This window comes from Triturus cristatus, chromosome 3_2 (assembly GCF_964204655.1).
Source record: "Triturus cristatus chromosome 3_2, aTriCri1.1, whole genome shotgun sequence".
In the NCBI taxonomy this organism is placed as follows: domain Eukaryota; kingdom Metazoa; phylum Chordata; class Amphibia; order Caudata; family Salamandridae; genus Triturus; species Triturus cristatus.
Window position 1 is genome coordinate 421,725,824 of NC_140584.1, and position 26,914 is coordinate 421,752,737.

Here is a 26,914-nt window from a genome sequence, read left to right on the forward strand (position 1 = left end):
TGTGTGCTTGCCTGCTTGTGTCTGCCTGCTTGTGTGTGCCTGTTCTTCTGTGAAAGAGGGAGAGAATCAGGACACTCTCAGGAGATTTTTTAAGGGTACTGTGTGGAATGCTTTTGTGTACATGTGTGCTTGTTTCTTTCTGTGTGTGTGTGCACGCTTGAGAATTTATAGTATTGTGCCAAACAAGAAGAAATAACAGGATAGCATTAAGAAGCAGCAAATATTACAAAACGAGGAAATGTTAACATATCACTGTTTGGCTTTCATTTTGTGAAATGAGTTAATCTATTTTGTTGACAGAAACACATTTCTCATGTGTTTTGATATGTGCTGCAACTGGTACAGAAGTCATTATGTATGGTCATAACTTCCCGTAGCCCCGCCCCCTAGCCCCGCCCACTTGCCACACCTCTAGTTCATTTTAATGAGTACCTGCACTTTTCCATTTAAAGCACTGGCTCAGACCAAAATAGTTTGAAGACCTCTGCCTTAGCGCTTGACCAGAGGAGCTGGAGCCAGTGATCTGACGTAAGGGTGTCAATCTCTTTTAGGATCACCAGGTGGCGCTGTATTAAATTGAGGCTCAGGCACTCCGGCACAGGCTCTCCTCTTGCCAGCTGCTGTCCTTCGCAAGGAGCAATGGAAGCATATCCAATGGAAAGTCTTCTTAGTTTACACACTGTAATGAGGGCGGCTGCCTAAACCGGAACGAACTCTGGTTCAAGGAGCATATCTGCGCAGGATAGGACAAGTAGGTGGAGGGCTTGGGGTGCACGTTGCCTGGTACAACGATGAGCTAGCTGTTGGTGGGAGATTGCGTACTGATCTACATGGAGAATGACACGATAGCCCCAATTACTCTAGGAGAGCACATGCAATGTGTTTTTTCGGTGGTGGTATTTTGGTCAAAACCGGGCATCGTTTGTTAGGACTTTGTTGGATCATATCAGCATTAGGTATGAAAAAGAAGTACAGTTTTCTTTAAAAAAAAAAAATCCTCCCTCGCGCTCTTCCCTGCAATCTTCCACATAACCTTTTAATCGCACTTTCTTCTTCCCTTTCTCAATTTGCGTCCCACTCCAAGCTCTTAAGGTTCCTAAGGTCTATGCGTGAGTGGCACCTGCAGTCCAGAGTTTTCCTCTGTATTCTGTGGTCTTGATTTTGTAATGGGATAAACGGGACTAAAGGTCACAGAATAAAAGCAAAACCCCAGATTGAATGAGATCCTCACGCATGGACCTGGGAAACTGGTGTCCAAAATGTCTTCGCGCCTCCACATTGGTCAACGTCTATAGCAGCTGGACCTGCATTTACGGCCTGTGTGGCCACGGAACTCAAGTTTCTCAATGTCATGCGTTGGTAGCTCAACAATCCCTACGTTTCTCGATACATGCTGGGATTTGTACTTTTGTTTGATCCATTATAACATGGGCCACTGGAAATATGCGCCAGGAGAGGGTTAATTATGCGTCAGGGACCAGGGTTGACTACATTTTGCAGCAAGAAAAGGCAAATTATGCAGCTCAATGCGGCACATTTTCTGATAGTATTACTCCATCATTTTTACATTTGTTAACACTGTCTGGGCATAGGTTGCACTTCATTAATACAAGCTTAACAACCAAACATAGTAGTAACCAACAGAAAGGTGACCATCAGCCTTTGCAAAGTGCCTCTAATGGCGCAGCAACGCTTCGCTGCTTTTTAAAAAAAAACTTTTGAACCGTTCGAGTTAGAAACACATTTATTTTTGTCAAAATATGCAGTTTAAGCAACAGATGTGGCAAATGCAGCAGATCCATAATTACGTGTTAAATTCCGCAGTCAAATATTTCTAATGGCCCTGATTATAATTGAAACAACACTCCACGGTTGGATAAGCTATGCATGCATGCAGATGGGAAACTTGAGAACTCAGCTCAGTACCCCTCCTCTCGCTTCTGACTATTTCCTTTGGTTTGTTCCATACTTGACAATCTATGACTTAATGTCGTTTTTTTAAAGTTCTGAAAGTATAACATTGACGTCACTGGAAACAACCTGGTACAGACTTTTATTCAATGCTATTGCACGTAATTGCATTAAATAATATGGAACATGGTCATCAACTGAAAGCTTGAGCCAGATGCCTAGCTCTGGATCAGTTTGAGGGCCTCTTGGACCGTCGAGCCCAAAATGAAACAAGCTTTCATTTGGCTTCTGCCTGCCCCCCACTCTCTAACCTTATGCACAAAGGATAAAACACAAAACATTTACCTTTGATAAAGGAGAAAAAAAATGGATAATCCTCTCGGCTGTATTGCACACGGTGAAACCAGAAGTTTGGAGCCAATACTGACAAATTGTGTGATCCATGGCAAATATTTTATTTTAGTGTTCCTCTCTTCATTATCATACATGAGAGCAGCTTGAAATACACGAGTTCAGGATGTATCTTGTGCACAAACCTCTTATTTTAGATTTGATTAATGTGCTTCAATGGTACTCCGTCTATAATAAAAATTTAGCCTATATTTAGAGTATTAATGATAACTGACTCATCTGTTATGCACAGTGGCTTCGTCATGGCATGGGCCGAAAGTTTCTATATTCATGTTTATAAATGATCAAATCACCTTTAATAAATGCTTCACAATGAAGCAATATAAACTGGTGTGCTAAAATAAAACACTTCATGTGTCAAAAACTGCCCATTTTGCAGAGACTGTCCTATTTGTACATGTGTGTTGCATGATTTACATGCATAGGCTCTTAGAGCGAAGTGTTGTAATCTCGTGAACGTTCTCTATTTTCCACATTTTGAGTCATTGTACAATATTGTATTGTGGGATCCAGAACGAGTAGACAGACTTTTTCGAAAATTAGCCTAATAGTGTTAGATGGCTAGCCAGGCAGGATTTGTACATGGGATGTTTAGACACCGAATTATCATCATACATAATTCTGCACTCTCGACAGTACCCTCATTGTTCTTCCCGTGTGTCAGTAGTTTTGCTACAGCCAGAAGCTGACTTATACTCTACCACTCTGCCGCCACCTCCACTCGCCCTCACATTACGAGGAAGTCTTCTTTTACACTCTGCACCCGACATCAACATTACTCCACTGCAACCATAAACCAGCATTGCAAATGAAATCGGTTTCACACTTGTTTGCGTTAGAGCTATTGGCATTGTATACAGCAATGTTGTTTACCTATGTGTAATGGCTTGTATGTATTTGGTGTGTAGTGGAATTATGTGGTTTGTATTGGATTAGTTAATTGTGTAGTGTGGAGTGGATTTGTGTAGTGGAATAATGTGACATACTGTGGAATTATGTGGCTAGTAATAATGTGCTATTGAGTGTACTGGAATTATGTGGGATTATATGTTACAAAGTGTCAGTATGTGGAATAATATTTTGTGGAGTGGTATGTAGTAGAGTTCAATTAAGTGGTGTGCTGTTGAATTTTGTGTCACAATGTGGAATTGCGTGGTGAGGATTGAATGTATGTGGTGTGGAATTGTGTTGGTGGGTTGTATTATGTGGTTTGGATCGGTAATGTGTGGATTAGAATTATGTGGCATGGAACTGAGTGAATAGCTTTGCCTTTTTGGTGACAAAAAAGAACAAATAGGTAGGAACTAAACTCCAGATCTGTGTTTGGATATTTAAAAAAAAAAAATGAATGAGTTGGAGCTATTTGTAAATCTTGTAAATCTCTCTTACCTGTGTGTTATGGATTGGAGTACATGTATGTGGTGTGTAGTGTATTGTTTATTTGCTTTATTTGTTTGTAGTGTGGATGTATGTTGTTTTTGGTGAAATTTTGTGGTTTGAATTGGTGGAGTGGAATTTTATGGTGAATGTCACATTTCGTTGAATATGAAGTAATACAATTTGGTTGTGTCCTCAAAACCCCACAGCTCAGATCCATAAAGTGCCGAAGGCAATACTTGTCCTTCATACATAGAAAGAGCCGGGGCTACGGGTTTGCTCGTGGACTCTCGCTGTTCCCGCATAATTGCGCCAGATGCTCGTTTATGATTTAAAAGCATTTTGGCCAAGTGGTCCTTCCAATTCATCCGACTATTGACCCTTACACCCAAATAGTAGAATGAATCTACAAACTCCAATGGGGTACCATTAAGGGAGATATTATTCTTAAATCTCTTTGCTGGCGAGATGGCCATAAGCTTTGTTTTGGAAGTGTTGATAGTAAGACCTCTATCCTCACAGAACGAGCTAAAGCGATCCAGCAGTTTTCGGAGGCCAGTCGGGGTTTTGGAGATCAGGAGGGTGTCATCTGCAAAGAGCAGGGTAGGTGTTTTTTCCCCCGCCAGGGATGGGGCGTCAGCTGGGTCCTCCCTCAAGTGGTCCACCACTCCGTTCACGAAAAGGGAGAAAAGAGTCGGCGCCATTACACATCCCTGGTGGACTCCTCTCCCCACGGCCACTCTCTCTGTCAACTGGCCCTGAGTACCCCATCTAATCCTTGCATAATTCCCCACGTGCAGTTTCTTAATTAATTCAAGGAGGGTAATAGGAAAGCCCATCTTTTGTAGAACATCCCATAATCTATAACGTGGGACCAGATCGAAAGCTGTTTTAAGATCTATAAACGTGACCCAGAAATTAGGGGCCTTAAATGGACAGCAGATCATGAAGATCGCATCTCTCTATATGCGGACGATATCTTGTTGTACCTGGCCTCCCAGGCGCGTTCGATCCGTCGGGTATTGCATATTTTTCATATATTCAGGGCCCACTCTGGGTACCAGATTAACTGGTCCAAATCCCAGATGTACCCCCTCTGGGGTGACCCGCCGCTGAGCCCTAGGGGATATAATATACCGATAGCGCCACAGGGTTTCCAATATCTGGGTATTTTTATAACATTAGACTCAGCACTATTTTATGCGCGGAACCTCGAGGGCCCACTACAGCGGTTTAAGTCCGATGTGGTCCATTGGAAAACACTGCCCCATACACTCCTGGGCCGGGCAGCCCTTTTCAAGATGCTAGCCCTCCCCCGTTTTCTCTATGCCCTTCAGAATACGCCTATTAAGATCCCAGAAGCCTACTTCCTAAAGATCGACGCAACTCTGCGTGGGTTACTGTGGGATACCGGGCCGCCGCGCATTGCAATGCAAAAACTAACTATGGGCTGGTATGACGGAGGGATTGGACTACCGGACCTACGCCTTTATTACCAGGCGACACAACTCATCGCGATAAACCAGTGGGTGTTTGGATCCCACGATGACCCGAGCTTCCGAATGGACCGTTGGCTCATGGGGAAGGGAGGATATAACAGGGCACTGTACTCGAACCCGAAGAAACTAGGCCTGACTGGCCCCACGGCCAGAACGGTGGAAACCTGGCACCGGCTCCAGAAGCGATTGGGATGGTCTGGACGGCTGACTAAAGCTACTCCACTCTGGGAACCAGACTGCCTGGGGCGGCTGAGTACCTGCGCGGGGTTCGATAAATGGGATCTTATTGGCATCTCAACTGTGGGAGACGTATGGGTTAAAGGCAGGAGGGCGTCCTTCACAGAGCTTCAACTTAAGTATCCGCTTGCACCCTCTGAGCATTATCGCTATCTACAAATTAGCCATGCTATAGACTGCGCCCTGCCCCCTGGGACGGCCCTTCCAAACTACTCACCTTTGGAAGACAGATTGTTGCAAGACCCGATGGATCGTAGAGCCATTTCCTTAACATATAAAAAGTTAATTAATAATCGCGCTGATACAATGCAGAAACTACGGGCCAGGTGGGAAAATGAGGTGGGTGAAATGCCTGACGAGGACTGGAGGGATGCGCCAGCCTCCCCTCGGGAGGTGGCGATACCACTGCGGCTCCGCCTGGTTCAGCTCAAGGTTCTGCATCGGGTATATTTTGATGCAACCCTGCTGTGTAAACTGGGTAGGCGTCCAGATGAGCTCTGCCTTTGTAACTGTCATCAAGTAGGTACATTCACACATATCCTGTGGGCCTGCCCCCCCATACAGCAATATTGGACAGAAATCACCCGTCAGATGGCGCGAGCCATCGGTAAGTCAGTTGCTCCCTACCCCCAGCTTTTCCTCCTTAATGTGTGGGACGATACGGACCTTACCCAAGCGGAGCAGGAGTGGGCGGCGATGGGTTGGGTCATAGCCAAGGAATATTGCCCAGAAATGGGGGGCAGCCGCTGTGCCATCGCTGCGCACATGGGCTCAAGATATGGATGTAGCGATGGTAGCAGAGAAAACGGTCTACAAGAGTCGCGGATGCCCCAAAAAATGGGACCACAAATGGGGACGATGGAACAAATATCGGGGGGACATTTGCATTTCTCCCACAATAGAACTCCGACGAGAGAGACAGGCTATATTGGACGACTTGGGGGTGGGAGCCCTGACCGGAACGCATGGGGAAACCTAGCCTAAGATGCAGGGGTTGAAGCCTCCCTGGCCCTAAACTGTGCCGGGAACCACCTATACAATGTCGTAAAACTGATTTGGTTTCTGCGTTAAATGCCCTTGATGTAATGCTTGTGGTCTCCAATGCCCTAATCTGTATCCAAGCTCAATGGGTGTCATGTGAATGTCATGATTGATGTACTTGCTGTGGATTTCGCTATTAATAAAATTTTATTTAAAAAAAAAATAATCTATAAACGCCAAGTACAGGCTGCCCTTCCCAATGGTCACGACCTTCCAGTAAATAGCAAAAAATCGGAAGATCTGGTCCACCGTTCCCACCTTCTGCCTAAAACCCGCTTCAAAGTGGGAGAGGATGTTTTTTCCTTCTATCCACGACCCTACCCTGGATATGATGACCCTGCCAACCACCTTCTGGACCACGTCTATCAGGCTGATCGGTCTGTAGTTGGCAGGGTCGTCCCTCGCCCCCTTTTTGAACACTGTTACCACCTCAGCTCCCTTCCATGAGTCCGGGACTGGGTGGCCTCTTAAAATCAAGTTCATTATTAGGGAGATCAATTTAGCCCAGGTTACTGGTTCATTTAAAAGGAGATCCCCAGGTATCCCATCAGGACCTGCCGCCTTTCCCGAGATCAGATGTTTAATAGCCGTTTTAACCTCGTTAATGGAGGAGGGGTCCTCGGGAACCATAAAAACTCTATCATCACTTTCCATTATCAGAGATGGAGAACTTGGCTCATCTACGCCACAGTACAGGTCATAGAAATGTGTGAACCATTGTTGTTCTGTTATATGGTTAGCGATGGGTTCCGATCTCCCTCTCCTGGCTTTGTTAATTAAGTCCCAGAATGTGCAGGAGTTCTTACTCAGGGAAGCGATTTTAAGGTTCTGCCAGTGTTGTTCTTCCCAATCCCGTTTTGCTATCACTAGTGACCTCGCATAATCCCTCCTAGCCGTTCTAACTAGTGAAGGATTCTTTTTGAGCAGTGCTGCGGTTAGTGCCTTCCTTTTGCCCCTACATTGAGCCGTATACCAGGGATTACTTGTTTTTACCGGAGTATGGTTCTGTCTAACACTACCTCCCTGTATAATAAAATATTGGCCCACTTTCTCTATCACGTTTTTATAAACTAGGGGGAATGAAAGGCCCTGTACATTTTCTTTTACAGCTGCAAGTTGCTCTAAGTCTGCAGTCATCTCTACTAAGTTCTCACTAATCTTATCTAGGATCCCTTCCTGGGATGAGACCCTCTCCCATTTCAACCGGCGATTTAGAATTGTACGGGACAACCTCCTTAGTTTGCATTAGTGGGGCTTTATTTCTATTTTCCTTTTTTAATCCCCACCTTAACTTTGTGCAGAGGGGGTTATGATCACTGTCCTGGCATGGTATTACCTCCATATCGATTAGTTCTCTCCAGAGGTTGACGTCAAGTAAAATATAGTCTATTCTTGACGGGCCATTAAGCCTATTAAAGGTAATTGCCCCATCTGGATCTGAACTTGTTCTGCTATTTAACGCTCTCAGGTTATGTTGCAGGGTCAGGGCATTGATCTGGATTGCCCTCGGAGACCATTTTCTGATTGGTGCTAATGTCAAGGCCGGAATAGACCATCTGGAATCTTCCTCCTCTATTCCCAGGGAATCGTCTCTGGTTAAAGGTTCGAAGGTGCAATTAAAGTCACCTCCTACGATAGTTTTAGAGAACGGGGAGCTGCCAGCAATTTCTAGCTCTAAGGCTGCTATTGTACTTGACATTTGATCCCCTGGAGACCCTCTTGCATAAACATTGTATAGGTCTATCTTACAATTCATATCTTGCCTTTGGATTGAAAGATGTAAAATATCCTCGGTCCCTGATTTATGGACAGTGATATCCCAATTTAGTTCGATCTTGATCCAGACATGGAGTCCCCCTGCTGGTCTACCCTTCCCTGAACTTATTGCGGGGGTGTAAAAGGTTGAATACCCTGATTTATATACAGGAAGCAAACTCCATGTCTCTTGGAACATACAGATGTCAAATTTCTCAATGAAGATGTTCCAATCTGGTAAGTTCACCTTTTTTTGTAACCCAGCAATGTTCCAAGAGAGCAGTTGTACCACCTTCTGGGTCAATACCGGAACATCTGTTGTAACTCCCATAATCCCATCCCTCCTACAAGGGTTTAGCTCTATACTTTCTAAGCTATTCGTTGTTTGCTTCTGAAGGGTGTTACTGCCTCCAATACCCGCCGATTGCCCTGTTAACATACTCCGTGCACTACCTATTTGTGGTTAAGTGCTCTGCCACACCGGGCGTCATTCGATCTGCACCAACCCGCTATACCTGTTTCTTAGTGGAAAGTAAGAAAGTAAAGGGGAATATGGATGGTAAATCTCCCGGTGTGTAATACCCTGATGGGTTTTAAATGGCAAAATATTCTGGCTCCCCTCCTTTCGGCTAGCTAAATCCTGCCCAGAACTCCGGTGGGGAATAGGATAGAAATATGATAGGTGCAAGGGGAAGATTTGGGTATTTGACCAAGGTAGCGACCTACTACAAATGTATTCTACCGCCCTGGTATTCCTAAAGTTGATTACTACACAGTTTCCCATTATGGTTTTAGGCCCAATCCCAATCCAATCTACCCTTCTTGCACCCAATATTTCACCAGGAATGTTGGGAGGAAGAGGCCTATTCTTATTAAGCCATTGAACACATTTTGTTTTTTAATTCAAAGTGATCCTCACTCTTCCCCTGACTTAGAGGGAACCCCCACAAGGACCACAACATATGGTAAAGATTCCGTCGGCAGGTCAAGAGTGGGCAAAGCTGGTAAGGTCCCTACCTCCAAGCTATTTCCACTTCTTCCACTAGATCGAGGTTGGTGGTGCAATGGGTCTGGTCTATTTTCAATAGATCCCCTCAGGGCTGAGGATTTTCCCACATCTACTATACCTTCCCTAGTCGGAAGTAAGGCGGGATCAGATGAAGGATTTGCGGGTACCAGAGCCGGTACGGCTGTTGTATTTTTGCCGGCTGATGAAATTATGGGATCGGGGATAAGAATAGATTTATCAATGCCAGAAATTCCTGGAAGACCGTGCAATTGGGATTTCCCTGGGCCTGGGTTGTTAATCGTGGAGATCAATCTGTCAAGCCTAGATGTTAATGGCTTGAAATATGAGCCAATGATCTTTTCAATATGTGTTTCAAAATCAGATAGGTGTGTGACCCAGACAGGAGTTCCCAAATTGTTCGAACAGGGACTAGCAGCAACCTGCACAACATCCGCTGAAGATGAAGAAACTTTAACCAGCTTTTTATTTTTACCTTTCTTTCTTCTCAAGCATGGTTTAGAAACTTTTCCAACTACGGGAAGTGAGAGAAAATTAGAGACCTCAGGGAGGTCAGTAACATCTTGTGCAATTTGTGCGCAGGGCAACTCTGCAAAGGAGCACATGAGAGAAGAGCTAAAATCAGGGAGGTTAACAGTGCCAGCAGAAAAATCCCCAATCGACTGAAGGGGAGGGGCAGCCGGTGTGATAGACAATCGCCTTTCCGTATTCTCTATTGCAGATGCTACAACCCCAATTGTCTTCTGTAGCATCTTATCAATGGCAGTAAGGCTTGGGAGAGGTTGTGCCGTAGCAGCCTGGAGCCTGGTAATACGACAAGAAGAGGCAGGCTTTGACATTTTGCCCTTATTACTCAATGCAGAATTTAAGTTAACAAGACCCACATACACCAAGCTTGATGCTTCCGCCCCAAATAAACAAAGCAAGACCTGAAGACCGAGAACAATGATTAGAGGTTGTTGGACCAGCTACGGGCAATTTTCATAGTTACATCATTGTGTCCTGGGTATAGAGAATTGAAAGTACCTTTGCGGGTGGCCAGTTCCACGAGACGGAATGAACAAGATTTCAAGGAGGTGGCCCAGCCTCCTCCGGCCCCCGACGGCCACAGACGGTCCCGCCCTTGTCCCGGGCTTCTCCGGCGCGTCCCGCGCGCGTCCTCGCGGGACGAGGGACCAGGCGAAGTTTTATGCGCCCCCTGGCGCGCTGTGGTGAGGCGACCTGCCCAATGGAATCCTGGGGCTTGTAATCTGCAGCAGGCGACCGGCGGAGCCAAGCCCGATCGGTCGCAGTTCAGGTAGGATCACGTGGGCAGCACAAGGAAGCGGAGCAGAGCCCAGCCAAAAAGGGAAAACAGGAACCAACAGGAGCCACGGAGCAATTCCCGGTGGTTAGAGTCACAGGTTCAGGTATATTTACGCTGGAATTCGGAAACTGAATATAATGGAATGTGAAATTGGACAAGACTTTTTTGCGGACTATTTGGGCTGATACATCGGCTGCTGAATTATCTAAAAACTTTGAACTGATCGGTGGGAATAATAGTCTGAGGTTAGATACCAATGATACTGGCGGACTTTTATATGGTTCTAAAAGGCATACTTTCACGGAATTAGTGGAGAAACTAGTAGAAAATTTGGGGAATACTACATTGAAAGCCCTGAGGAAGTCATAGGGTGTACTACCCATATATGACGAAACGCGTTGGTGTAAGGGATTGGAAGAACATTTAATGATTAAAGAACTGGAGAAGTCCAAGAGAGAAATATACTTGTATTTACTTGTGTTATATATTTGCGTGTGCTTCAGAAATTGTTAAAGTCCGCATTACACTGCACGTTCTGCAAGGGTTGACTGAATGGGCCAGTATACACCACTGGAATCTGCATTACGCTGCACATCTCTAGAATAGATGGCTTACTGTGCCAATAACAGCACTGGGTTCTAGAGCTCAGATATGTAGCATTACATTACACAATTCGAGAAAAGTTGCCATACGCTGTCAGGATACATCAGGGGATTGGAGAGCTCGAACATGTTGTGCTACCGTGCAAGGTTCTAGACCTAATGAATCAAAGTACTACCCAGAGCACATGTGGTGATCTGGAACCCTACACCACTTAGTTACCTTGATGAGGTTCTAGATGGCCCTGCTCACTGTGCCAATGCTTGTGAACAGGGGATCTACAATTGAAATGTTAACCTTTAAAGTGCTGTGGTTCTAGACTATTTTACATAATTTGATTAAAAGCTGCCCCTGGAATCATTCACTCTGTATTCTGAAAAGGCCGTTTCCAGAGACCGCCTTCAGCATACAGAACCCGTATCGCAGTGGGTTCAGGGGAGTCTCGCAAGTCCCTTTAATCATTCCAGACTTGGCTACTAGACATGATCCAACTGGAACCTTCTAAAGTAGTCACCACTTCACCCTGGCTGCACTCGCAGCAGAACCTACCACTACCTAGAACATGGCCCGACATCACATTCCGTGCAGAACACAATCTGGAACTAGCAGCATGTTCTATGTGGACCGAAGCTTATAAACTGATTTATCCCAAGTATTTTATATAGCACGGATCTGCTATGAGGCGCAGCAGGCCACTTTACAGAGGACATTTTTATTGCAGTAGGCACTTCTCACACAAGGTGCTTAAAGTAGAATGGTAGTTTGTGTGTGGTGGCAAAAGCCACCATGATACGACGTAGGACTGTGAGGTTCAAGCACGCCACTGAGGCCCCGAGCGCCTCGACAGACTTATCACTTATTAACGCGGCGCTCGAAGAGATAGCCATTCAACTCACAGCGCTTTGAAGTTTAGACTTTCACGTGTTTCAACAGCTTATGGAACTGGTCAGTGCTTCTAAAGCGTACTTTGTGCTGCTCCGCTGGGATATATATTCCATCTTTAGGTCACCTTCACATTCCTGCCCACCACGTCACTCATCTCAGCCACCTAATCCTCCAGCATCTAATCGTTACAGTTTGCAGTCTGGCTGAACCAGATTCTTTTATTTTTGCTTATTACACCCTACAAGCTAAACTCGCTTTAAAATAAATTACAGGGCTGGGTTTGTGAATGGGAATTTAAGGTGCTAATGCAGACTGTGGGTTTATCAGACCACCAGCGACTTGTGTGTTCTTGTCCCGCCCCATCAACCATGAACTCGTGGGTGGCCACATGCAAAACTGGTACATGGGTTAGAAAGGCATCGATTGGAACAACCACCCTCCTACCTGCCCTCACCCACAACAACCTAGCTGATGACCATAGATCCAACTGGTTGCCAAGAAAGCTTAGGATCACCAAATCCTGCTACTTGGTTAGATCTTGGCAGTAATATTTTGTTGTAAGAGTTCTTATCCGAGTGGCAGTGTAGGGATTTTGTATCTTTTAGCAATGTTACTTAAACTGTCTTCATTATGTCTTAAAGACCTGTTCTGTCCCGTGTCTGCAGTGATTTTTTGAGCCAGCCATTGTGTTTTCTTGACTTGAGGTTCTTATAATTTTCAACGTCCAAAGGGGTAGTAGTAGTGTTCTTTGGCAGTACTGGACAGATATCCCTATCAATTAGTCCTCATGTGCCCACTCCTAGATTTCTGACTGCTCACAAAACTCAATCTATGGCAAATTATTTTCATTAGTAGGAGGGCAACAATGTATCCTTGTTCCCATTGAACATTTCAGATTCAAGTTTTGCTTGTAGCTGTGATCACTCTTTTGGTTCTAATTTATAAGGTGCAAAGTCCTTTCATTTCTTATTCTCAATCAATCACCTGACGTTTGTATCTTTTCATATAAAGTTCTTTATATTAAACATCCAATTTTTCAACATCACTGTAACAGACCCAGTCAACACGTTTTACCCCTTATAGGGACTTCATCAGGGCAATTTCGTCTATCTTCCTTCACAACGTTTTTCATTTTGTCTGTCTATTATTCTTGGTTGTTTTTTAACTGTTCTCACTTTAAAAAAAAAAAAAAAAAGCCATTCGGCACGTATTCGGTTGCACCTCTAATCGATTGGAATCTAAAGAGTGATTACAGCAACTAGCAAAATCTGAAATGTTCAATGGGAACAAGGATACTAATGAAAATAATTTCCTTATAATTTTCCATGATGAATCCATGGGATTGAGTAAAATAAATAAATACAAGCATTACTGATTAAATGCACAAACTCGCTGAACTCTAAGTAATTCCTGGGTGAGAAGCTTCAAATGGTAGCACTAGTGCACATTGATGCAGTCAGCTGTTTCTAGCAGCAACTTCCATCCGCATTCTCAGCCATAATCTGCTAACATTAAGGCGCTATCACGGCCACAACAAATTCCTATGTCTCACAAAGGTGGCAAAGTATCTCAGTGGGTCACGTAACTGCTGGTGATATCCCTCTGTATTCACTAGATTCCAGGTTTAAACCATGGCAGGTTCACTGCCTTGGCTAACAGTAACATTTATCATTTCAGCGCTATAGAGCTGCTGGGTGCAGCAGGAAGCACTATAAACGTAATCTAGATTGCTGAAGAAATTACAAAAAAACACCTTGATGAGCCCCATGGGCAAAGTGTGCAGTCTGGTTTCTAGTGAATAGGATCACCCGTTGGCTGCAGCAAATATATTCACAATAGCGAGTTCAAATGAGCAATGTCTAGAAATGCAGGTGTTCCTGCACACGTGACCCCTTCAGACTCACTCTCTTAAGTAAGGGGGTTCACATTACGAACATGTGTTTCTACTGCCAGCACTGACAGAATTTCCAATGTAGCTAACAACACGTGAGGTGGTGGGGTCTAGGGAGGCGTGCCTATGATCGCAAATTTGAAACTACAAGTCACAGAATACAAAGCACTAGGCCTAAAAGCTTGGACTGGCTAACGGTAACACACATGGGAGGCTTCCGCTATTTGTCTTCTACTTTTGGACGAACATGACAAACAAGACTGTCACTTGACAACTGATCACGGCCAGGCCTAGTCTCATCCGGCTTGCCAATTCACAACCGCCAGAAGCCTCAAATCGTGCTAACCCTGGGTTTTCAACCAACAGCGCTTTGCATTCTAGAAATATTTTTAAACCCGTTTTAAACTATAAATCACTGGATGCCGAGTGCTGATGGCTAAAACACGTGTCATATGTTAATTTGGCAGCTATGACTATTTTTCAGTTTTTTTTCTTGATGCCACTGACAGTCTGCAGTTTAACCCATGCTTTTTGTGCAAAATTGAGACGATGTGGGCCTGTACGTATAAGGCTAGCTGTATTCCCCTACACTACCAGTTGTTTTGCCAATCTGTGTCCTGTTTTGTGAAGCAGCTTAGAGGGTTAAGCACAGGCTGTAGAGATCTATGTGTGATATTGTCTGTGGAATGACTCTCAGCAGGAAGAACTTAGCCTATACAGTAAAACCTAAATTAAAACTACGCTGATTGTAGGGGTGGGTGAAAATTCTGCTCTTCTCGCGGCGTTCTGAGTTTTGCCTACGAGTTCTAGAAAAACTCTAACTGCAAAGTGGCTCAGTTTCTCTCTCAGGTGCAGCTCGCCATCGTTAAGAGAATTTGCGTTCACTAGCACGATTTTCCAGTGCTAGAGCGCCTCCGGTGAGATTTCTCAACATGGGCATTTGCAGCAGGTTCCAACTGCTCGCATTGAGAAAGCTACCACTTGAGTACAAAATCTACTCAAGTGGCAGAAAGAAGCAGCACCCTCTGGCGGGTCACCTGGTGCCATTCGCACCACTGATTTTCACAATCTCGCAACAAGCTCCTGGCGCTAAAAATCAATGACGAGCCAAATTCCGCCCGTTGAACTCTGCAGAATCTCAAAGTTTGTATGTAACTCCGCGAGTTCCGCCGACCCTAGATATTAATGCAGCACTAAGCCGGTTTCTAACCATAGACAGCTTTGGTAGCTATAGACAATTGAAGTGTTCCCAAAGCCGCACATGGCAGTCAAGTGGGTGAGATGCGATCATTAGACCCAAAGTCTCATGAACTCAGTCACTTTTAGCCAACAGAGCACATTAATGGTGCAGTAAGAACTGGCTGGAAATATATTAATTCCAATCGCCAAGAGAAAATATTCATTTGTGCTGTGCGCAATGTACTACATGTTATCATTCAGAAAACTGACAGTCAAACTTTGGGTTTGCAGTTTGCCATTTTGCTTCCTCTTTTGTAAACGGGGGGCGGCTAATACCAGAATGCTAAGTGAAACCCAGGACTGGGTGAGGGGCAGCTCGAACCCTTGCTGCCCAACACCCTCATTCTCGCAGGGGTTTCACATGCCTTCTTGCTCCTGGTAGGACTGGCTGGGTGGAAACTCACATGATACAATATTGAACAGTGTTGCTTTGAATAGACACTCGATAGGCCTGACACCGTATCCTTCGCAGCCAGGTAGAATGCCTGCCTGATGGCATCAGCTTCCCATAGGAATGCAGTCAAGCATTTGCTACACTGGTCTATAAGGAAACGAGATGCCGTTGGGGCTAGGCCAGAGAGTCCTCTGAGAGCAGTTAGGCATGTCAGGGCAGTGGACGGGCGTAGAGTCACTGAAATGCCAGCAGGCACCTGGTCCCACATGACACCATAGAATTGACGCCTTGCCCCATCTGTAGCCCAAAAAACACTTAAATTGGCTGCTGAGATTGGGAGATTGGGGCATATTCAAACTCGTAACGGGCTCTGTGTGGCCCTTTCCCACGCCGGGCCAGATTTAGAGCTGCATGGTGATGGCGAAGGAAGCACCATTTGTGACATCAACTTCATAATGAGTATTTTCTCTAGACATCAGAGCGTCTTTCATTAACACCCATGCCTAAATCAAGTCCCTGGTCTTTGGAATGTTCCCGTGCCCCTCTAGCCCTCCCCTGTCGCATCATGTGCCCCCCAGCAGCGGCCTGGTGTTTCCACCACCAGCTCTCCCACCACAATCCGAGCCCAGAGCTTTGCAGAAAGCTGCGGCGGCACGGACTGCTCGATTAAAATATCTGCTTGCCTGGTTCGAGGATTAAAATAAAAAAAAAAACACTGCTTGTGCGCGGAGGGCCGCCTTTGTTCTGAGCCGTCGCTTTGTGTGGCACATTCTTCTAAGAGGAGAGGTCCTACCCTGGGCTCTGGCAAGAATGACCGAAAACAAGTTTGCTCATCCTGTCAGAGAACAAGTCTGAGGGTACTGCTCGTGTGAAACGGGGACGGGGTTACCAGGCGACTGCGTACGCGGCCTGCCAGGCCCAGATCTGCAGTTCTATCACCCCCACAATAGCAATGCAGGTCCTTTATTTTCGGAGCACTGTAACTACAACTCCCAAGATGCAATATCTCTGTATATGAACGTTCAGAACTACAGCTTATCCTCAGCGGAATCAATCATTCAGACTCTAACCCAGTGTTAGAGAAGGCGCTGTACTGGCCTTTCCAAAGGCACACAACAGTATAGAGAACGGCAGCTTGGCGCTCTGAATAACAAGTGTTCCAACTTCACAGCGATGGACCTAGGAAGAATGAACGCCTCAGTCAGGCCTGCTGTGATTCGAGCGCGTGACCAGTGAGTCAGAAACACAGGTTTCTGCAGCATGTGCGCAGCCCACTGAGCTATCTTCATGGTGTGTGCTCCCAGGGAACCCCTGTTTCAAGCAATTCTCCATGCCCAGCTACTCCATAAGTGCCTTCTATTTATTTTGCAAAAGCGCAAAGCATGCAACTATCTTTCTTCGCTACTTTCTTTCTCACTCATGGAGGCTCATCCAACACATTGCTGTGTGAGGGTGGGAATTCTTGCACAGTCCCTGCCTATGCGGTATCCGTTGGCTGATCCCTAAGACGCGGAGTATTGATGTATGTAGTGTGCGCGGGTTTCTTCCAGATCCGGCACCCTAGGCAGTGTCTGCTCTCAACACCAGAGCTGCGTCCAGAGGCAGGCACAGCTCGCAGCCCTCGCTACATAATGCATAAGCCTGTAAGCGCCTGGCACGTTTTCAGCACTAAAATGCAGCAATAAAATATCCCCTCGGTTTGAGGAATAAACGGTGTCGAACCTCTGACCCGGAGTATGGTTCGACTGAGTATTCATGAACCCACCTGAGAAGCACGAGTATGGTTCAGTATATACGAGACCTGCTGAGAAAAGCCAGTTAATAAGACAAGTGTTACCTATACATATGAGAAGTGCCGTTACTACCCTTGTAAAAGCTCAGCAGCCCTGCTGAGAAGTATCAGTACTAGATAAGATGAAGCAGTTCTGAGAAAAGCCATTACTTTCTAGTTTAATGCATAGCATCCCTGTAGTGACACAATGGTATTGCCCATTTCAAGGTACAGAAGCCCCGCCGAGAAGTACCAGTATCAAAATATTAGATAATCAGTAATGAAAAGCGCCATCATTTTCAGGAAAAAAGTGTATGAGCGCTGCTGCGTACTGCCATTACAGACCCAAAGCTTCAGTATACCAGCCCTCAGAAGTGCAAGTAATGCCTCACTTAAAGTGTAGTACCCCTGATAAGTGGTGGGACTGTGCCTTTATAAGAACAAGACTTTCAGAGCAGTTCAGGTACTACCCCGTCAGAAATAGAGCATCCTTGGTGAAGTGCTTGTATTATATTGAGAAAAGGAATCGCTGTCCCATTAAACGCAAGCAGCCACGCTGAGAAAATCTAGAACCTGTCCGACTGATGGGTGTAATATCCCGGATGAGAAATGCCAGTACTGTCCAATTTAAAATAAGTTGTCATTGCAGAGAAGCGCCATCATTGCCAACACAAGTGGGAAGTGCTGGCGATCTTCCCTAAAAATGGAGTACATGTCCGAGCCTGCCAGTGGCTGTCCTCTTCAAAGGATCCCAACCGTAGATCCTACTTCCGGTTGTAGGCGCGCGCTTCCAGAAGCCGTGAACCATCCATCACTTATGGCCTAACATCTTCTTGTTTTAAGTCCGAGCCTCACTCGCGGTGCAAAAATTGAGGGCGAGCAGGCTGCCAAGCAGAGACCATAGCAGAAGTTATGCCTGCTGATCCACAGTCACCATCCAGAGCCCAGCTTGCAGACACAGGCACCGGTCCTCTCAGGCAACCAGAGCGAAGCCCCTCACTTTACCATCCCAAGATGGAGCCTGGTGACACTCACCTGCCCCACAACAGTTCAGAGAGAGCCCTCCCCATCACAGCATGGCCGGTCTTGGGGTTTGTGGGGCCACGGGCAGAATATGCCTGTTCCTGTCACCAAGGCACATACAACCATTACCTTTGCTCACAAGGGCCTCAGTGTGCAGGGTAGTGCCTGCAGACTTTCTTATCTTTAGTGGGGGGCATCTGTTTCTAATTAGCATGGCCGCACTAAGGCCATGCTAATTAGAAACAGATGGCCCCCCTAAAGATAAGAAAGTGCTTCACAACAGCCGTGAAGCAGACGACCCAGTCCTGATGGGCCGTCCAAAAGAGAGAAAGGGCAGTGACCAAAAAGCATCATTTTCAATGGGACGCCAGCGTTTAGCATAAACGCTGACACGACCCAATGAAATTGATGGGCGGGGCTTAAAGTCACATTCTGAAATCTCCTCTCACTATATGTCTCCCCGAGCGAGCAGCGCAGGCACTGCAACGCTAGGCGAGACCTAAAAATCCAATGGGAGAAGTAAGTGCTGTAGATCAGAGCAATAAAAACAGATGTTAGCAGTGCCTAGATGCTAATCAGTGCGTGCTCTGTACCTCTTTTTGTACCCGGTTTTGTGGTGCAATTGCATTGGTGACCGGGATTAATTTGACTTCTATAAATAGCAATGTTAACCCTCCATCTCAAATAAAATAACTGTCACAAATGGCTGCAATCATCCCGACTCCATCACTTCACACTGCTTTTGGGGCTGACTGGTAAAAAGACATACACTAACTAATAAGTGACGTGAAGTAAAATCAACAAGCGCTGCTTATCTAGCTCACAGAACAGACGTGATTACCCGAAGGCGCTTACCTAGGAGCTGTTGCTATATGAGATTTGTGTGCAACATCAATACCTCCCCGAGTGAGAAAATGCACAAAAACATGTGGCATCAAACTGTTTACAGGCTATCCGCGGACAAACAATAGTCGGGTTTGATATATTTCTACTACAACATGCGCACAAGTGCTGGAGGAGGAAGTAGTGTATTTACAAAGACTAGTAAGGTGGGAAACTTATTAACGGCACGCGCAATCTATAAACGGCAGACTGAAAGAAAAAATTGATAATTAACCTCAAAGGTTTAACAATCGCAAATACTGAGTGTGTGTCACAAGGTGTGGAAACCTAGATTATGTCAATATAAACAAATGACCTTGGTGTCGTGTGAATTTCCTAACGTGTGATCGCATCTACAAGAGAGCAGTGTAAATGCAGCCTAGAAGAATTCAGATAAATCTAACTTAGAACTACTTCTAAGGGGACCTGGGAGTCGCTGCAGTTTGTGGTGAGGAAAACGAATGCTGAGATGGGAACACACTGGATGAATACAAACATTTAAATGCATTCTTTTTCCTTGAACCGTTTTCACATTTTCTTTTTTGCATGCTCTGCTTGTGACCCCTTGGTATTTAGATTCCTACGCTGGCTTGTTAACTTTAGTTTCTGCCCTTCAATAGAATAATATGATTTTGCTAGTACTTGCACCTATCTTGATAAAATAAACTTTATTCTGTCAGCGTCTTTCCAAATGAAAAAGTGAAGCATGGTGAAAAATCGTATTATTAAGCAAATCATCAATCATTGATCAAAAATAAAAACACTACAACCGGATGAGCTTCTAAAAATGTTTTGCTACATTGCAGACTCTTGATTAACTTCAGCTCAGCCCTCCATCTGCATTTCCCTACCTCTACAGTGAGGCAGGCGCAGGCTGGGTCCCTGTGAGTGATTGGAAGGTAGGGGTAGTGGGAGAGCAGAGACAGTGGGGTGGAGGAGCTGTTTGAAAATACAGCCCAGTGGAAGCCAAACCAGCGTGGCTCTCATAAAACAGGCGCAATGCTGATCAACCGAGCTCATAGAAAGAGCTCCGACCTGCCGTTTGTTGCGGAGACCAGAGCCAGTCCACGGCCGGGGCAGCTGCGAGGAGCAAGCACAGACCAGTGCCCCCTGCTCTGAAGTAGGCTGCAGCATACCCCGTCTTCTCCGTCGGCCTAGGCTCTTTCTTACGGGAAGGCAAAGCAGAACAAGTTAGCTAAATGGCCAACCAAGCAGAGCTGTGGACTTTGTGCCTGGGGATCCGGGTTCGATTCTCCGCGTTCTCTACGAAACATATGGGGAGGATAACCATTACATTTAAATATAATAACAAATATATATAGTTACAGGATCGGGTGAATGCCAGCTGTACAAAAAACATAGGGATGGGAGGGGTAAATGCATGGAGCAGGTGCCATCGACGTGTGATGAGCAATAATGAAAGACATGCGAATGCCAGGATCGAGTAAATTTCGGCTTATCAAAAAACGTCAATGCAAGGGGGAAGTTCATGGAGCAGGCGGGGAAGTGCACAGAGCAGGTCGTCTGGATCAGTGTCCATAAACAAAATAGTGCTCAGCTGAAATCACCAGAGGGGGAACTAAGCACACAAAGGTGGGACATTGTCAGAAATGCACCAATAACAAGCCAGTATTTTTGAATGCCACAGATCACAACCAATGGCAATCTGTGGGTGTGCCAGAACCCATAGAAAAGAATACAACACTGTCGATGCTCGATCTAAAAAGGGGATGTGTTTTAATCATGTGACGGTTGGCAGAGAACATTCTCCATCTTTCACCTCCAGGTCCTAGCAGTATCCTGTTTGGAGGGTTTCGTAGCAAGTCAGTTAGAACTGGCTGGGCTTGGGACACCACCTGATTGAACTGTTATTTACCAATAAACCTATCTACTATCAGTACGATGTCCTGGACTACACTTCACCAAGCCAGACCCTTGACTTGTCTCTCTCTGTTAATTTGTTGGCACGCACACATCTAATTATGAAGTGCTGTCTGTCTCTTTTCACCTCTCTCTCACTTCTATGTTCTTACTTTTTAGGTCTCGCCTAGTGAACGCAGCGCATGCGCTGCTTCGCTTGGCGAGACTATTGTTGTGGCTTTTAATAGCGAAGGGAGACAAACCATGTGCGCGCACGGACAGGCGATGTGCACGCGCATGGTTTGTTTCCTCTCTGCCTCACACGCTCCCACCGCGCGCACTGCAACTATACAAGGCAGACACATGCTTGTTTCAAAACTACAAGAAAGCTTTGCACCAGAAACCTAAGAAACCCCGCAGTTCTCGAATAATCGCGAAACAAGCCCGCATAAAAAGGCAATTTCTTTTCTGCAAGTCACGGGCCCGAAATATCGGAAAACATTGAACTCCAAGCAATATTTGCAAATTTCACTAGATGGCAGTCATGCCCCATAATGGCTGCTGCGCCTGGCCCATCACATAACAAAATGTGTGTTGTAATACACATTTGCCACACACGATATATTGTATCGCGGGGGGAGAAGGGGTGCGTTTTTTTCGCCTATTCTGACTTCTTAAGGAATAACATTTTAATTTTGATGCTAACCACTCTAAATCCACGCCTACTAGTAATTACTGGGCCTTTCCCCTTGAAATTCCAAAAGGTTCGACCTGTCACAATTATATAGATGCACGTTAAGATTGCAGCACTTTAACCATGCTCAAGAATCCACACTCTCCAAACCTCTAATAACCTCTAAAGTGACTATAGTATGTGCTCGCTTGCATGCATCTAGGTCAACTGATAGTTACTGTAGGCTGTTCAGCAGGAATCCCTGTCACAGTGGGCAGGAATGTCAAGCCAGTAGACTGCTAAATCAGGGAGCTCCTACTATTGAGTTAAACGGGCGCCCTATCCCTGCACACGCTTGGTAGTGTGCTCTTCACCACAGAAAGAAGAATGCGAGTGTTCAAGGTCGGCTCCATTGGAGCCCTTCAGTGTTTGGTGTATTGTTGGTATGTACCCCAAATTTACTCCATGTCAACTGCTGATGTCCTCGCTTCCAGAATGCCTTTGGTTAAAAAAAAATATTTAAGATATTTGCCTTAAACCAAGAAGTTTGGTGCAGCATAGACCGTTGGAAGATCTCCACGGCCTAGCACTCCATTCTGAGTGGTAAATGGAGCGGAGTGGGGCTACGCCTGCCGCTGAAAACCATCGGTTTCCCTTTTAAATAAGTAACGTGCAGCTTCTGTCTGCTGGGCTGTTTATATCCTCAAAGACTGTTTATATTTCACCTGCCGCTGTTTACGTGTCCCACTATAAACGAGACCCTGGTAGGCTTCGTTCGTAGAGGGATTTGGATTTCTACTCTCTCTCACCAGCATTGTGTATAGGGAGAATGAAAGAGTGTGAAGCCTCATGATTCTCACACACAGGAGGATTATGAAACCTCACAATTCTCAGAGGTTGTGGTTCTCACTGGTTTCACACATGGAGGGTTATGAGGCATTAGGAGTCTCTCGCATACAGGAGAGAAGTGAAGTTTTATGACTCTTTAATAGACGGGGGTTGCTAGATGTCCAGTTTCTGTTTGGCCCCACATGAATCTGTACCACCCCAGAAGTGATGGAGCAGAGCCATATATAAGCGCCACCTATGCACACTGATGCCCGGCCCTTTCTTTACACGCCCTTCGACTTGCATCCGAAGCTCTGCTTGCGAACTGTGTTGGTCTTCCAGTAGGCTCCTAAGCCTTATCACAGTGTGCTAGGAAATGGTGTCGCCACTGAAAACAGGATTCAAGCCATGCCGAGATCGCAGGAAGCAGATGTTGGTCACGGACCGACAGAAAGTATGTGTCTGGTACTTGGGCCCCAGGCACGACTCTTAAGTCATGCAAGAAGTGTGCTTTTATGCACACCTAGGCGAATCGGGAGTAGGAGGCAAACCTCTACATTGCCAAACAGAAGAGTAGTTGTGGTCAAAGCATGGGGCCCCCTGCAAGTCATGGGCCTGGGTACCATTTAATTATCCAAGCTGCTTCTGCAAAAAATCCACTTCCTGGTTGAAGTCTTCTGGGAAATCCAAGCTGAAGTCTAGACACAAGCACAAGAAACCTAAATGGGACTCGACTCCATCTCATCTGTCGAAGTCTAGTGAAAAGGTGCAAGGGCATCAAGATAAAGATCCCACTGCTCCAATGTCTCCTGAATCCAAACCAATTTTGCTATTGGTCCTGGCATGCTCTGAATCTCCCTGACTACTGTTGACCCCACAGCAAATATCTCCTGCAAAAAAGCTGTGCTGAAAATGTTTGTTGTGGTTCTGCCTCCCTCTGGTGTGCATTTAAGCCCCACATAGCAGCAGGGTTCTCCAGTCAAACTTCCGCTGGAGGATCCACCACGATTCCGGCTACCTCAGCGGAGCACACTACTGGGTGCTTGCTGACTCAGATACTGACTTCTACCTTTGCGCCAAGATCCACGTGGATTCCGTCTGTATAAATGTCAAGCGTTGATTCAGTCCCGTTGCCTGTCTCTGACTGAGCTGACATTAGCACTATCAAGGCCTGTGTCATGCTGTGAAATTTCAAATACACAACTGGTGATTATACAGCCATATTTAAATCCAATACCTCTACCACAATGCTGGTGCAGGCAGCAAGAAGACCCCAATGCTCTTCAAGACACTGATGGTGACAAAGAGTACAGTCTGCTCCCCCCTCCTTATATGGAGGATTAATTTTATGAAAATTTACAAAATGCCAGTGGGCTAAACACATTTCGTGAAACAAAGCAAGCTTAGACACTTACGACACCTACAGAAGAAAGCAATTTGTTTTCAGTGGTGGCTCAAAGGGTAGCTGAAGCACTAGAATTGCAGTTGCCACTTTCGGGATGAAAACAAATATATTGAATGAGATTCTTTAACCAAGGCCAGTTTTTCTAAGCCGTGATTACCAATTAATGAAGCCCTTACTAATGCATTTGTTGCTACATGAAGTAAGCCATGCTTATGCCTTCCAGTCAGTCTTGTCTGTGGCTAGACAAGACAACATAGAGCTGTTCCTCGATGACCCAGAGTTATAAACAAGCATTTGCAATGCAATAGGTCTCGCATTTACGCAAGTTGAAGCTATTGACATTGCAAATAACAATGCCTTTTATTTTTGTTTTAAAACATAAATAAAAGGCATTGTCATTTATAATGCCAATAGCTTAAACTTGCGTAAATGCGAGACCTATTGCATTGCAAATGATTGTTCTCTTCATAACACCACCCTGCCCATACTACTTTCTGTCCTCTATCAACCTTTTTCTGTGCCATCTTCAGATTCCCTTCCTGTCTTTCCTATGTGACTTCCACTTATCCACAGTCTTCTAACTTTCATACAGTCTTACATCTCGGGATTTGCCACTACCCTTTCTCTTTTTATCACTCATCTACTTTCCTCACCTCTCCTCTTTTCCCCATTCATAATTTATTTTCCTCACTCCATTGGCCTTTCTGTCTCTCTTACTGTCATTTCTCCTCATCCCTCAGCAGTTTCAGTCTCCAGTCCTCACTCTCTTCCTTCTTTCACAACAGTCCTAACTGCAATACTTCAATTTGTCTGTTTTCTCCGCTTCCTGTATCTTTTCTAAACTTCCCTTGGTCCATTGCTGTCCTTGCCTACTGTCTGCTCAGCAATACATAAGTAAGTCTCCCTGTGGTGCACAAAGCAAGCATGCTAGTCCTATCCTATCCACCTAAAAGAGGGGGAGCTACCAGTACAAACTTCTATTGACCACTACGCAACCATTTCCTCCCCCACCCCCGCTGAGCTGACGACTAGATTATGTGCAGGTATCCTTTTTGGTGGAGGTTTTGTTTATGCTGCCATCTTTTCAGGGGCTGTCCTGCACCTATCCACGACACCCAGTTTCAGCCTGCCTTGACGGTTGCGAGCTCATGTCCCTGTTCCAAAAGTGCAAATTAAAGGTCTTGTTGGTGCCAGGAAACAAACAGGAAAGAGCCCATCGACCAGAGTCTGGATCATCATTCTCACTCAGAAAATTACATTTATGTACAAAGTTGCAGCGTTTCTCCCAATCTATTGAGTGATTGTTTACCATAGGGGTTTGTGTGCGAGTCGGGTGATATTGTGCCATTTAGGATAACCACACGTCAATTCCTGTACTTGTGCCTTGTAATGCACACGTCTGGTGCTTATATGAGTACAATGCCAGATTTGTGTGTTCAGTCTGTTTTATTCTGGGCTATTTTTGTAGTCTCCAGCCACATTCTTTTTTGTTGGTCGTTGTGACTAGTGATCCAGCGCCAAACAGGGGTCAATGACATACACAACAACAACAACAACTGGCCCCAAAACCCGCTGAATGACGCAGTATTATTTTATATCAGTTTGTCAAGACCTATATGAACACTAATAAAAACAGTTATTTATTATACAGGCTCTTATTTACAATCTAAATAAACCAACTGAGCCTGGAGGTCAACTTCTTTCCTCTGGTCGATGGACCAAAAGTTGAGAAGTTGATGGTAATAATAGAACTAGCTATCTATCTAAGCATGTGACTAAATAACCACTAACTCCGTGATAGGTTAATAGTGGTTATCTTAAAATAAGAGCTGAAACATGTACAGAATTACAGATAGACAAAATGCATTAAGAGAGAGGGCAGGGGTGTGAAATTTAATAAAATATCTACTTGTCCATGAGACAGGTAACTTCATAAATCTACTTGCCCTGTGACAAAATCCACTTGCCCCTTTGATGCCATGTACTGCAGTGACAAATAGTAGCGGCAATCTCATTTTATAAGAGCTCGGATAATAGCCTCTCTGATTATACCAGGGTTCATACTATTTAAGGGTTTGAATACTTGCAATGTCCTTATTTTGCCACCTCTCTGCAGATATACATACTGGGGCTAAAAGTAGTGGTAAGCAATGGTTTCAAGATTGGAATGCCTTTTAGAGTCTGTGCAAACCTACTAATTTGCATGTTTAAGTGATTTTCACCAGATCTTCTCTAATCTTTTCAGATACTGACAAAGGTTAGAAATCTACTACTGACAATGGCAGAAGAAAAATTTCTTCCTGGGCTGGGAAAAATGTTGTTGGAGGAAACGTGAACTTGTAAACGCTCAACAGATTTTCGCAGGAGCAAAACTATGCAATCCTATTTGGTAGTATTAAAATGCAGTTCACAAATATTTTCTAGGAGTACGATTTCCTGGCCTTCATGTGAATACATGAAAGCTGTGAATCTGCACCAATGCAAGAAAGTATACCATGGGTGAACTTTTGTGACTTTGTTTAATAATTGGGTTCCTTATTAGGTCAGGTGTTAAGCAGGACCTTTCGTTTTTATGAAAATTCTATCTATTGACTGGCTTCACCGTGAGAGTCCGCATTCTGCTCGGAACACATAGTAGTTTTGTTCAGTGCTAGGAAATACTATGGCAATGTGTGCTTTGAGACCAATTCTATTTTCCAATAGTTGTATTAATGGTTAGGACCCAGCACCTCCAGCAACAATAAAGTTTTACATAAACCATGTCAAAACGAGACACGAATTGACAAAACCAAAAGGTTGACCACCAAAGTCAGACCTATTGGCGTTGCCAGTGCTTGCTTATTTTCATGTGTCCCATAATCTTGTTGAAACTGGTTACACTGATTTTCCATTATGAATA

At 45.0% G+C, this 26,914-nt stretch overlaps 1 protein-coding gene across 2 annotated transcripts in view; it reads left to right on the forward strand.

Annotated features, from left to right (window-relative positions):
* The first annotated feature begins 615 nt into the window (after positions 1 to 615).
* The window catches only part of SMIM12 (small integral membrane protein 12), a 37,899-nt gene continuing 11,600 nt past the window's right edge, over positions 616 to 26,914 (forward strand). The window contains exon 1 of one of the 2 annotated variants that reach the window (XM_085648012.1): positions 616 to 751. Coding sequence is in view for 1 of the 2 variants with exons in the window: in XM_085648011.1 (XP_085504137.1) it covers positions 878 to 956 (79 nt within the window). In the remaining variant the exon portion in view is untranslated. Of the gene's footprint in view, positions 957 to 26,914 lie in introns of both variants that reach the window. The other variant, XM_085648011.1, reaches the window with a different exon arrangement.